The 12924-nt window shown below is 41.8% G+C and overlaps 2 protein-coding genes across 2 annotated transcripts; one reads left to right on the top strand and one right to left on the bottom strand.

The window, feature by feature from the left end:
• Window positions 1-1503: 1503 nt before the first annotated feature.
• zfyve19 (zinc finger, FYVE domain containing 19) lies at window positions 1504-5177 on the bottom strand. Its single transcript, XM_021574479.2, has 11 exons — window positions 4745-5177; window positions 4486-4607; window positions 4325-4378; window positions 4072-4235; window positions 3843-3985; window positions 3596-3701; window positions 3195-3422; window positions 2899-2975; window positions 2539-2640; window positions 2263-2426; window positions 1504-2131 (listed from the first exon to the last, which is right to left on the bottom strand). Exons 1-11 carry the CDS (start codon window positions 4796-4798, stop codon window positions 2053-2055), a joined length of 1293 nt encoding a protein of 430 aa, XP_021430154.2. The 5' UTR covers window positions 4799-5177; the 3' UTR covers window positions 1504-2052.
• On the top strand, window positions 4977-8109 carry bub1bb (BUB1 mitotic checkpoint serine/threonine kinase Bb). Its single transcript, XM_021574480.2, has 9 exons — window positions 4977-5376; window positions 5634-5802; window positions 6055-6114; window positions 6235-6379; window positions 6484-6680; window positions 6787-6953; window positions 7069-7265; window positions 7339-7436; window positions 7664-8109. The coding sequence occupies exons 2-9, from the start codon at window positions 5660-5662 to the stop codon at window positions 7932-7934; spliced, it is 1278 nt and encodes a 425-aa protein (XP_021430155.1). The 5' UTR covers window positions 4977-5376; window positions 5634-5659; the 3' UTR covers window positions 7935-8109.
• The last annotated feature ends 4815 nt before the right edge of the window (window positions 8110-12924 follow it).

A 12924-nucleotide genomic window follows, 5' to 3' on the forward strand; every position in this document is an offset into this window, starting at 1 on the left:
AATGGCAGCCCCCACAGCCCCAAGGCAGTTTTGCTACACAATGGTACTGCCAACTTTTCCAATACTGTTTTCACCCTTCAAAATATAATTCCACTCAACACCAGTGGATAAATCAGCATTATTGAGGGGCAATGTTACGTTTTAAGCACTCTAAAATCGCTCTAACAATTCTGCATGTTTGCACCTTAACACACCGATGTTCCTACACATATTACACATAAATTCATGTTTTTTTTGTTAAATTACATCACTCTCCCTCCTACGCTTATGAAGTCATACATATTCTCATTCTCACTATGAGTCTGAAATTCCTTTTTTTGTGATCAGAGGTAGTGTCTAATTGAAACATAGGACTTGACTGAAAATGACAGCATGTCAGCAGCACAGGCAACAACTATAGCATAGACGTGGTCCATTATCTCTATCTGCATCCATTATGACTGTCCATTTCCTTCCTGTGGTCACTGTGTGGGATAACCAAGGTAGGCAAACACAGAGAGGGCCTTTATCTGGGCCTTAATGGACTAAATCCCTGGAGGTGAGCTTCATTATGGCTCTCCAGAGTGAGCCAGACAGTAATGTACCCTGATAAAACTGCACTCTGCCCCTCTCTCTGTCTGTCATACACTAAAGGTAATTTGGCAAAGAGCTCCATTAAAGTAATTCTCCTGATTTTTCATCCTCCTTTCCAACCTTTCTGAAACTGTGGCTGTCCTAGTGTATGATTGGAGAAGCCCTAGAGGGGTATGCCCAAAGAGATCCTATTAAATTCCACTGAGTATACCAAACATTAGGTACACCTTCCTAATATTCATCCCAGTCAGTCTGTCATGGAAATAGTTCTTAATGTTTTGTATACTCAGTATTCTAATTCCTAATTCTATGGGTATGCCAAAAGAGTGAAAATGTTTTGTGGTTATATTAGTGGTTGCCACACAGCAAAAAAGCCAACAGGAAATCACTTTTCATCAAATCAAACTTTATTTGTCACATGCGCCGAATACAAGTGTAGACCTTACCGTGAAATGCTTACTTACAAGCCCTTAACCAACAGTGCAGTTCAAGAAAGAGTTAAGAAAATATTTACCAAATAAAGTAAAAAATAATTAAAAGTAAAATAACAAGGCTATATACAGGGGGTATCAGTACCAAGTCTGTGTGTGGATGTACAAGTTAGTCGAGGTAATTCACTTCAAATCTCTCAGAAATGGTTTACATCCCTTATATCTACATTACACGCAGCTACAGGAAACAACAATAACGTCCGAGACTACCCTGCCTGCCAAAAGAAAACAAAGCCTTCACTAATCCTTTTATACTAGCTCCTCTATGGGCCTCTAGTGAGAAGCTGACATCATCCCAAATGAGAAACTTGTGTTTCTGTGACATGTGTGCATGTTGTTGTTATTGTCCCCAACTCAGCATCTCTCTCAGTATCATGACAACAAATAAGATATCTGCAAGCCAATTAAAGTGCATTATCAAATCAAACCACACTGCTCATAACTAAGCCTCTGAGACAATTGAGGTAGCACAACAAATAGCCCAGACACCTTTATTTAATTGGACCAAAATCCAAAGGGTTAGGGTAACATTAAAATACAATGTTTAACAATTGTGAGAGTAAGTTAGACTTACACAACATATTAAAAGGAAAATTGATATTACACAAATACTACATGTTATTGGCAACAGTCCACATGTGAATGACTGATATTGCTTAGACATTACATCATGTGAATCTACAATAGTTATTCTGTTGCTATCTTAAGCATTGAATTATGCTGCTGCAACCCCATAATGTTACCCCCTAGAATAGCCACTTTGAAGCAATCTTTAACTACACTTGATAGATTGCTGCATATTACACTAGATTAGCAACATAATCAGGGTTTCTTCTTGGTCTCTTTGTAAGACAGGTAGTAATGTTTGGATCAGCCTTCGCTTTGTGATCTTGCGGAATTCCAAGAAAACTGTCCAGCTTCTTAAAGATATAGTACACATCTCTCAGGAGTGACCATCCAGATAGTAGTGGTGCCAGCCCCTGCAGTCTCACGTCGTCTTCTTCTTCTTAGGTGCCGTGTAACTAGCTGTGTGGTGCTCTTTCCTGACATACTTATCATGGCCCTCCCTGGGAAAAAAACATTACAAAAACACCAGGATGAATCGCAGGGAATCTAACTTTCTCGTAAATCACTGCAATGATGTCAATGCAATGATTTGCTTGAGTTATGTGGCCATAGTAGTAGTATTGTGCAGTACCTGAAGCAGCGGTTGCAGTACAAATCACCATCACAAGTGTGACAGCGGATGGAGGCGTCCTGGTTACAGATGGAGCACCAGGGAAGCTCATCCTCGTCACTGTCTAAATCCTGACAGGTTACGACAGCTGCTGGGGTTCTCGACGACGTTGAAGGAACTGGTGTCTATAACATAGATTAAACAAATATATATTTAATTTTGTTCTTTTACTATCTGCAATTTACTTGTGGAATTCTATGAAGTGTGTGTATTCAAGGAGGACTGCAGGTTTATTACCGGTTTCACGCGAGCGTCTGTCTTCTCTATGTTCCTAGGGCCACTGTGCTCAGGAGGTATGTTGTAGCCACTGGCCTCATCTAATGCAGCTTCTTCCGTGAGCTGGGAATGAGTAAACAATGACCACAGTTTGCTTTATCATTCATATTCACCTTTACCAGATCACAGTTTCAATTGTCTCTTTCAATTATGACTATTATAAATAAAATGGCAAAACAGCTGTCCCATGTGGTTATGAAAAGTAGCACTATCTTAAAAGAGGTTGATATGCATCGCCACTATGGGTAGGAATGTAAAAGAACAAGGACTCCGTTGAAATAAAGTACATATTCAAAGTAGGTTCTGCTTTTAGTTGCAGACCTTTTTCAGTATCCTCGTCATGGCCTCTTCCTCAGTCTCGTCCTCGCTGTCAGGGTGTTGGAAGTCTTCCATTGTGACTGAAACAACATGACAGAACACTGTTACAGCACAACAATACAACACAGATGACACATCACATAAACAAGAACACAGATTTGACCACACTGAAGCATTCCAGTGACTGTTGAAATATGGTTTCCTCTCCTCTCTTTCGCTCATAGCTATGGTGTGATTCTGTATGAAGCATTTATATGGGGGAGGGGGGGGGGGGTTAATATCTACATTTAGTAATTTACCCTTGTCAGGGTCCTGTCCCTTGAGCTGGGCCAGCCTCTTGGCCATCTGTAGAACCTGTTCCTGGGAGCAGCGGTCCCGTCTCAGGTCCTCCATGGCGTCGGCCAGCAGGCGGTTCTTTTTATCCTCCAGCTGCCTGGCTGCATCCTGCAGCCCACCCCCATTATCCAGGTTCTCTTCCAGCCTATCCCCCTCCTGCTTATTCAAGTCATTCATGGGGCCATCCACACCTGGAATGGAAACATGGTTAGAAAATAGATTCAGCATTTACAACAGCTTGATAGAGTAGGAAGCCATTGAATTGTTATCTTTGAATAAAGACTAATCTACAGTAATATCTCACATAACACATAACACTTTTCATTAAAGTTGGTAAAGTTACAAATGGGAAGAATCCAAATACCTTCAGGATTTGGTTGTTGGGTGTCTATGACAACTTCCTCTGACAACTGAGTGATCAGGTCATTGGCTTGTTCTGTTGAGGTCCGAACATCAGGGGGCTGGTGTACCTGCACAGAGCCACAAAACTAAGTTATTGCAATAATGGGACTTCACTAAGACCTGAAGAATTTGGATACAGAATGAATGAGGTCAAATAGCAGCAACACAAAGTGTTTGCTTAATATGTGTAGTCTAATGCTCAGACTCACAGGTAGAAGGGCTTGGGAGGGAGGAGGTCTTCCCTGTAAGGCTGCCAAGCGGTCCTCCATCTCCCCTGCAGAGGGTACAGGCTGGAGAGGAGCCTTCAGGGCAGCCAGACGGGATTCAATCTCTTTTTCTGACGGGATGGACTCTAAACAAAGGTTAGCCACAGATATAATTTCAGGTATCAGTAAAGATATAGGCCTATTGGAACATAGTGTGTTAGACAATGCTCACTTGGTTTGGTGTCCTCTTTCAGCTTTTGCAGCCTCTCAGCGATGGCCAGGTCCTCTTTACTCAGACGTTTGGTTGGAATGAGGCCTAGTTTGGCATTTCTGCTGCCCCCTGTTTCAAGGGGTGGTATCGGTTGTCCTTGTTTGGCCTCAAGAGCAGCAACACGTCTGCGCAAACACAATATAAAAGGCGTTATGATATCTACCGATAAGCAACATATAGCGAACAGTCGACTCATCAAACCACCTGTACTCACTTTTTGTAGTTTTCAGGAGGGGACCATCTTGCGGCATTATTTTGGGTTTCTCCACTGCCAAAACAGTATTCAGAGAGCAAGCAAAACCAGCGGATCAAATATCATGTTACTGAATAGGTATAACGTTTTGGTAGAAAAGCAAAACTACATCATCACTCCACCTTGTGAGATTCCCATGACATTGCTTGCAGATCTTCTGCTGGGTGTTGCCACAGCGAGGCACCACTGCGTTGAAAGTCAGGCAACCCGAGCAAAATGAACGCCCACAGTTCTTACAGCCCAACTGTAAAAGATGACAATTAAAACATAAAACAAGGAGTTCGAACCTGTACCAGATGATTTGACAATTATAGGCAGTCAAATATTCAGGTAAATACAGCAACTGAAAATGAGTAACGTTACTAGGGGGTAGAAACAAACCTCCTTCCTGAAGAGAGTGAACTTTGATGCACAACAATAGCAACGGTTGTCCATTTCGCCGCATTTAGAATAATGTGATCTGGTTGAACGGCCACTACTGCTATCGTCATGCCATCTACGTATGATACAGTCATTTGTCAAATAAACAAAACTAACTATTTCATAGCTAGATTTGTTTAGACTATCCAAGAAAAATCCATTGATCAATCAGGAAGTCCACCGGAAGTTGCATGTACATTAAGTCTAGGTTCAAAATATAACTGGCCATCTTCAACCTAGCATTCCGTGAGCGTGCAGCCACATGATAAATGTAGTCCTAAAATATAAATGTAAAGCAAACATATTTTTTTTATGGAAGATATTATATCTGAATGGTTTTCGTATCCACCGTAAATAATATACTATCGGCGAAAAACACATAGATTTTTTCAAACGAGTTTCTCGTTTACTAACATCGTTGGGTGTGACCATCCAATCATCTTTGTCCAAATCTTCTCGCGGTTCGAGTTCAAAAGACTCAGAGCAACCAGCATGAAAAGGACAACGACCCAGTCCAGTGTTGTTTAACTTTGACAAAAAATATACATATTTTATCAAGAAAGTTGTTGAAGAAAAAAAATAAATCTAGCAGGGTAAGATATGTTTGATATAACGTTAGCCTAATACGATTTGAAAACCTAGCTTTGTAGTAGCTAGCTAACCAGCTAGCTACTTTGGCTAACGCTAGCCACCTAGCTAGTTATTGTTATGTAACTACTGTAGCTAGCGCTTTTGCAAACACATTTCAAAGCGTGATACCTTGCTTGTTACTTGCCTTGTAAAATATTACAAGTTGTCCAAGAGATGTACTTGTGTGGCTTGTCATTGTTTGTGTCTGCTGTTATTGTAGCTAGCTAGCTGACTTACAGAACCAAAATGGCAGAAGGTGGAGAGGCAGACTGGGAACTTTGCAAAGAGAACATCCAGCCCTTGAAGAAAGGTCGGGCCATATCAGTTTTACACCAGGCACTCAGTCAACAGCAAGAGGGTTCGAGCTCTGCCACCAACCAACACAAACAGTAAGGATGCCTTTATTAAAGTACTTTAACTATCTACAAACAGGGATTTGAGTGCCGTGCTTGGGATGGGAGGGAGAGACAGCATAAAGTGGGAATTTTGCTTACAAGCTATCTAACGTTAAATAAGTTTTGGGGCAGTTCCACAAGGCATTCTGGTTCTTGGCTTGACTGAATGGTGTGAATTTACAGTGTTGACAAATCTGCAAACAGGCCTATTGTTTTGTGTTCAACCAATGTGTTTGTTGTCTTCAGGGCTTTTGAGTCTGAACTGAGAGTGTATGATGGAGATGACCCCCTTGATGTTTGGGATCGGTAAGATGAAAAGGATTACTCTGGCCAAAACTGATCATACCTGAATGAATATTAGTGTGAATGTCTTAATGTTCATTGATGTCATTATTGTAGCCAGATAACATGGTGCCTTTTGAACAGGTATGTTAAATGGACAGAGCAGACCTATCCACAGGGAGGAAAGGAGAGTAACCTTAATGTGCTTTTGGAGAGAGCTGTGATGTGCTTTACAGAGGAAAATAAATATCACAATGACAGCCGTTATGTTGACCTATGGATCAAATTTGTAAGTAACCGCTGTCCTTTGTTCATACAGCTTTATCATGTGACAAGTGTCAATCAAACAAGTTGTATTCATGACTGTGTGTGTACTCTGTCTTCCTGTATTAGGCAGAGAGCGGTCACGAGCCTTTGGATATCTACAGATATATGCGAGCCCAGGGAATAGGAGTACAACAGGCTTCCTTCTACATTGCCTGGTCTGAGGAGTATGAGAATCAGGGTAACTCTCGAACAGCAGACAGTGTCTACCAGGAGGGCTTCAAGCGTGGGGCTGAACCTCTGGAGAAACTCCTGCAGTTCCACAAGTATGGATCTACTTTAATTAAATTTTTTGCTGGATTTACTTCCATGCTGTTTGAGGTGGTTTTAGTTTTCCTAGCATAATTCAATATTTTGTGTCATCTGTTGCAGGGCTTTGCAGGCGCGTGTGTCCCGGCAGGTGATGTCTGGAATGGTGAATGACGAGGAGGAGGAAGCTGAGGCAGCAAAGCCTGAGCGGGTTTCTCTGGTGGATCTAAAACACAGGGGGAAGAAAAAGGCTGTTGCACCCATTAGTAGAGTTGGTGCAGCACTAAGCAGTAAGCACATGTCTCTTTTCAAAATGATAAATCATTCCAGGTTAAAGTGTTATATAATGTCATAAAGGAGAATATATTTATGATTTTTGACTCTATATTACTTGTTTGTTCACAGGTAATTCACGAAGCCTACAGTTACAAGGCCCACCAGCTCTGGCCAGCAGTGGTCAAAACAGTTGCCTTGTGATCTTTGATGAGAACAAGGCTGTCAGTGCTGAGCCCTCTGAACTAAAGTTGGAATCTTGGATGGCCCCACCCCCATCGAGATTCAAGGAGAACGAGCAGAGGCCTGAGAAATGGAGCAACGTAAAGGTATGAGACACACAGTAATGGGACTTAAGGCTTGTTATAATTTATGACTGAATTTGTGTGTGCTCTATTGTAGATGCCAATGAAGTCCAGGTTTGGTCACAGTGTTGTGGCTCTGCCCAGCAAGCCAAACTTCCAGCCCTTTGTGGAGGAGTCGGATCAGCCTCCAGCTATGTGAGTGTAAACTGAGATCATCTTAATCATAACTAACTGAATTAACTACTGCGGTTGGAACAGCAAAGATCCATTTTTCTATTCAAAGAAATGTAGGTCGAGCAATAAATTATTTCAAAATTGTGTGACTTAAACCCAGCAGTAACCCTGAGCTGTATGCCTTTGGCATAGTTTGTTTCTGCTCCAGCTGTGTTTTAGTTATTTGTTCTGACACCTTATTCCTCCAGGACACCGTGTAAGATCAACCCAGCGGTGAATTCAGTGTTGTCTGCACGGAAGCCCTGCGGGGATGAGACTCCTCTGAAGAGACTGCAGCAACAGCAGCAGGAAGAGGGGAAAGCTCTGGAGCAGAGCATGTACTGCAAGAAGCTGCTGCTCAGTGGCGCCTCCGAGTTCTGCTTTGAGGAACTGCGGGCTGAGCGCTACCGACAGAAGAAGGCCTTGGAGTCAGGGGGCAGTGGCAAGGAAGAGCAAGCGGGCTCTGGTCTTCCAAACTGACACATTTCAACAAGGACATGTTCAGTGTTTTATTATTAGGTAGCAGACTATCAGTGTCATCATGTATGTATTTTAGAGTTTGTGTATATAAAAAGTTTCAAACTTGTCCACTGTGGGAGTCAAACCCACAAGGGTCATGCTCTACTAACTGAGCCAGACAGGACCACTAATAACACACTATGTATCTGTCTTTCTTTCCTCTTTATCATTTGCCTGCTTCATGTAACCTCCCAGTGTAATTAACCTTTCAGTGGTGTAGGCAGGGTGTGAGAATGACAGGGAGAAATCCAGAGGTGAAAATGACACGGTTCAATCCATATCAATGCATAGCTGTCACTGCTGTGTATTTTTTTTTAAATATAAACATATTTTTTAACCTTTAGTTAACCAGGCAAGTCAGTTAAGAACAAATTCTTATTTTCAATGACAGCCTAGGAACAGTGGGTTAACTGCCTTTTCAGGGGCAGAACAACAGATAGTGCCTTGCGAAAGTATTCGGCCCCCTTGAACTTTGCGACCTTTTGCCACATTTCAGGCTTCAAACATAAAGATATAAAACTGTATTTTTTTGTGAAGAATCAACAACAAGTGGGACACAATCATGAAGTGGAATGACATTTATTGGATATTTCAAACTTTTTTAACAAATCAAAAACTGAAAAATTGGGCGTGCAAAATTATTCAGCCCCTTTACTTTCAGTGCAGCAAACTCTCCAGAAGTTCAGTGAGGATCTCTGAATGATCCAATATTGACCTAAATGACTAATGATGATAAATACAATCCACCTGTGTGTAATCAAGTCTCCGTATAAATGCACCTGCACTGTGATAGTCTCAGAGGTCCGTCAAAAGCGCAGAGAGCATCATGAAGAACAAGGAACACACCAGGCAGGTCCGAGATACTGTTGTGAAGAAGTTTAAAGCCGGATTTGGATACAAAAGATTTCCCAAACTTTAAACATCCCAAGGAGCACTGTGCAAGCGATAATATTGAAATGGAAGGAGTATCAGACCACTGCAAATCTACCAAGACCTGGCCGTCCCTCTAAACTTTCAGCTCATACAAGGAGAAGACTGATCAGAGATGCAGCCAAGAGGCCCATGATCACTCTGGATGAACTGCAGAGATCTACAGCTGAGGTGGGAGACTCTGTCCATAGGACAACAATCAGTCGTATATTGCACAAATCTGGCCTTTATGGAAGAGTGGCAAGAAGAAAGCCATTTCTTAAAGATATCCATAAAAAGTGTCGTTTAAAGTTAGCCACAAGCCACCTGGGAGACACACCAAACATGTGGAAGAAGGTGCTCTGGTCAGATGAAACCAAAATGGAACTTTTTGGCAACAATGCAAAATGTTATGTTTGGCGTAAAAGCAACACAGCTCATCACCCTGAACACACCATCCCCACTGTCAAACATGGTGGTGGCAGCATAGTGGTTTGGGCCTGCTTTTCTTCAGCAGGGACAGGGTTAAAATTGATGGGAAGATGGATGGAGCCAAATACAGGACCATTCTGGAAGAAAAGCTGATGGAGTCTGCAAAAGACCTGAGACTGGGACGGAGATTTGTCTTCCAACAAGACAATGATCCAAAACATAAAGCAACATCTACAATGGAATGGTTCAAAAATAAACATATCCAGGTGTTAGAATGGCCAAGTCAAAGTCCAGACCTGAATCCAATCGAGAATCTGTGGAAAGAACTGAAAACTGCTGTTCACAAATGCTCTCCATCCAACCTCACTGAGCTCGAGCTGTTTTGCAAGGAGGAATGGGGAAAAAATTCAGTCTCTCGATGTGCAAAACTGATAGAGACATACCCCAAGCGACTTACAGCTGTAATCGCAGCAAAAGGTGGCGCTACAAAGTATTAACTTAAGGGGGCTGAATAATTTTGCACGCCCAATTTTTCAGTTTTTGATTTGTTAAAAAAGTTTGAAATATCCAATAAATGTCGTTCCACTTCATGATTGTGTCCCACTTGTTGTTGATTCTTCACAAAAAATACAGTTTTATATCTTTATGTTTGAAGCCTGAAATGTGGCAAAAGGTCGCAAAGTTCAAGGGGGCCGAATACTTTCGCAAGGCACTGTATGTACCGTGTCAGCTTGGGGATTTGAACTTGCAACCTTTCAGTTACTAGTCCAAAGCTCTAACCACTAGGATACCCTGCCGTCACATATATATGTACTGTACCAGTCAAAAGTTTGGGCACACCTACTCATTCAAGGGTTATTGTTTATTTTTGCGCTTTTCTACATTGTAGAATATTATTGAATACAACAAAATTATGAAATCATGTAGAAACCTAAAAAGTCAACATACACAACAAATCAACATACACTACCGTTCAAAAGTTTGGGGTCACTTAGAAATGTCCTTGTTTTTGAAAGAAAAGCACATTATTTGTCTGTTAACGTAACAAATACAGTGTAGACATTGTTCATGTTGTAAATGACTATTGTAGCTGGAAACGGCAGATTTTAAAAATTGAATATCATAGGCGTACAGAGGTCCATTAGCAAGTTCCAATGTCACGTTGTGTTAGCTAGTCTAAGTATCATTTTATGAGGCTAATTGATCATTAGAAATCCCTTTTGCAATTATTTTAGCACAGCTGAAAACTTGTCTGATTAAAGAAGCAATAAAATTGTCCTTCTTTCGATTAGTAGAGTGTCTGGAGCATCAGCATTTGTGGGTTTGATTACAGGCTTCACAGAACAGCGCGAACTGGCGCTAACCAGAATAGAAAGAGGAGTGGGAGGCTCTGGTGCACAACTGAGCAAGAGGACAAGTACATTCATGTCTAGTTTGAGAAACAGACACCTCACAAGTCCTCAACTGGCAGCTTCATTAAATAGTACCTGCCAAACACCGGTCTCAACGTCAACAGTGAAGCGGTGACTCCGAGATGCTATTTCATAGTTTTGATGTCTTCGCTATTACAATGTAGAAAATAGTAAAACTAGAAAAAACCCTGGAATGAGTAGGCATGTCCAAACTTTTGACTGATTCTGTCGGTACCCCCACAGCTCTGTGGTGACAATTTTTCAATAAATTAGAAGTAAAGGTTCAAATACAATTTTATTTGTCACATACACATGGTTAGCAGATGTTAATGCGAGTGTAGCGAAATGCTTGTGCTTCTAGTTCCGACAATGCAGTGATAACCGAGTAATCTAACCGAACAATTTCACAACTACCTTATACACACAAGTGTAAAGGGATGAATAATATGTGCATAAAAATATATGAATGAGTGATGGTACAGAACAGCATAGGCAAGATGCAGTAGATGGTATTGAGTACAGTATACACATATGAGATGAGTAATGTAGGGTATGTAAACATAAAAGTGGCATTGTTTAAAGTGGCTAGTGATAAATGTATTACATAAAGATGGCAAGATGCAGTAGATTATATATATATTTTTTATTTCACCTTTATTTAACCAGGTAGGCGTTGAGAACAAGTTCTCATTTACAATTGCGACCTGACCAAGATAAAGCAAAGCAGTTCGACAGATACAACAACACAGAGTTACACATGGAGTAAAACAAACATACAGTCAATAATACAGTATAAACAAGTCTATATATGATGTGAGCAAATGAGGTGAGATAAGGGAGGTAAAGGCAAAAAAAGGCCATGGTGGCAAAGTAAACACTGGAATGGTAGATTTGCAGTGGAAGAATGTGCAAAGTAGAAATAAAAAATAATGGGGTGCAAAGGAGCTAAATAAATACAGTAGGGAAAGAGGTAGTTGTTTGGGCTAAATTATAGCTGGGCTATGTACAGGTGCAGTAATCTGTGAGCTGCTCTGACAGTTGGTGCTTAAAGCTAGTGAGGGAGATGAGTGTTTCCAGTTTCAGAGATTTTTTTAGTTCGTTCCAGTCATTGGCAGCAGAGAACTGGAAGGAGAGGCAGCCAATAAAGAATTGGTTTTGGGGGTGACCAGAGAGATATACCTGCTGGAGCGCGTGCTACAGGTGGGTGATGCTATGGTGACCAGCGAGCTGAGATAAGGGGGGACTTTTCCTAGCAGGGTCTGGTAGATGACATGGAGCCAGTGGGTTTGGCGACGAATATGAAGCGAGGGCCAGCCAACGGGAGCGTACAGGTCGCAATGGTGGGTAGTATATGGGGCTTTGGTGACAAAACAGATTGCACTGTGATAGACTGCATCCAATTTGTTGAGTAGGGTATTGGAGGCTATTTTGTAAATGACATCGCTGAAGTCGAGGATTGGTAGGATGGTCAGTTTTACAAGGGTATGTTTGACAGCATGAGTGAAGGATGCTTTGTTGCGAAATAGGAAGCCAATTCTAGATTTAACTTTGGATTGGAGATGTTTGATGTGGGTCTGGAAGGAGAGTTTACAGTCTAACCAGACACCTAGGTATTTGTAGTTGTCCACGTGTTCTAAGTCAGAGCCGTCCAGAGTAGTGATGTTGGACAGGCGGGCAGGTGCAGGCAGCGATCGAAGAGCATGCATTTAGTTTTACTTGTATTTAAGAGCAATTGGAGGCCACGGAAGGAGAGTTGTAGGAAGGGCCAGAGGTATACAGAATGGTGTCGTCTGCGTAGAGGTGGATCAGAGACTCACCAGCAGCAAGAGCGACATCATTGATGTATACAGAGAAGAGAGTCGGTCCAAGAATTGAACCCTGTGGCACCCCCATAGAGACTGCCAGAGGTCCGGACAGCAGACCCTCCGATTTGACACACTGAACTCTATCAGAGAAGTAGTTGGTGAACCAGGCGAGGCAATCATTTGAGAAACCAAGGCTGTCGAGTCTGCCGATGAGGATGTGGTGATTGACAGAGTCGAAAGCCTTGGCCAAATCAATGAATACGGCTGCACAGTAATGTTTCTTATCGATGGCGGTTAAGATATCGTTTAGGACCTTGAGCGTGGCTGAGGTATAGAGTACAGTATATACATATGAGATGAGTAATGTAGGGTATGAGAACATTATATTAAGTG

The sequence above is a fragment of the Oncorhynchus mykiss genome, chromosome 19 (genome assembly GCF_013265735.2).
Source record: "Oncorhynchus mykiss isolate Arlee chromosome 19, USDA_OmykA_1.1, whole genome shotgun sequence".
In the NCBI taxonomy this organism is placed as follows: Eukaryota; Metazoa; Chordata; class Actinopteri; order Salmoniformes; family Salmonidae; genus Oncorhynchus; species Oncorhynchus mykiss.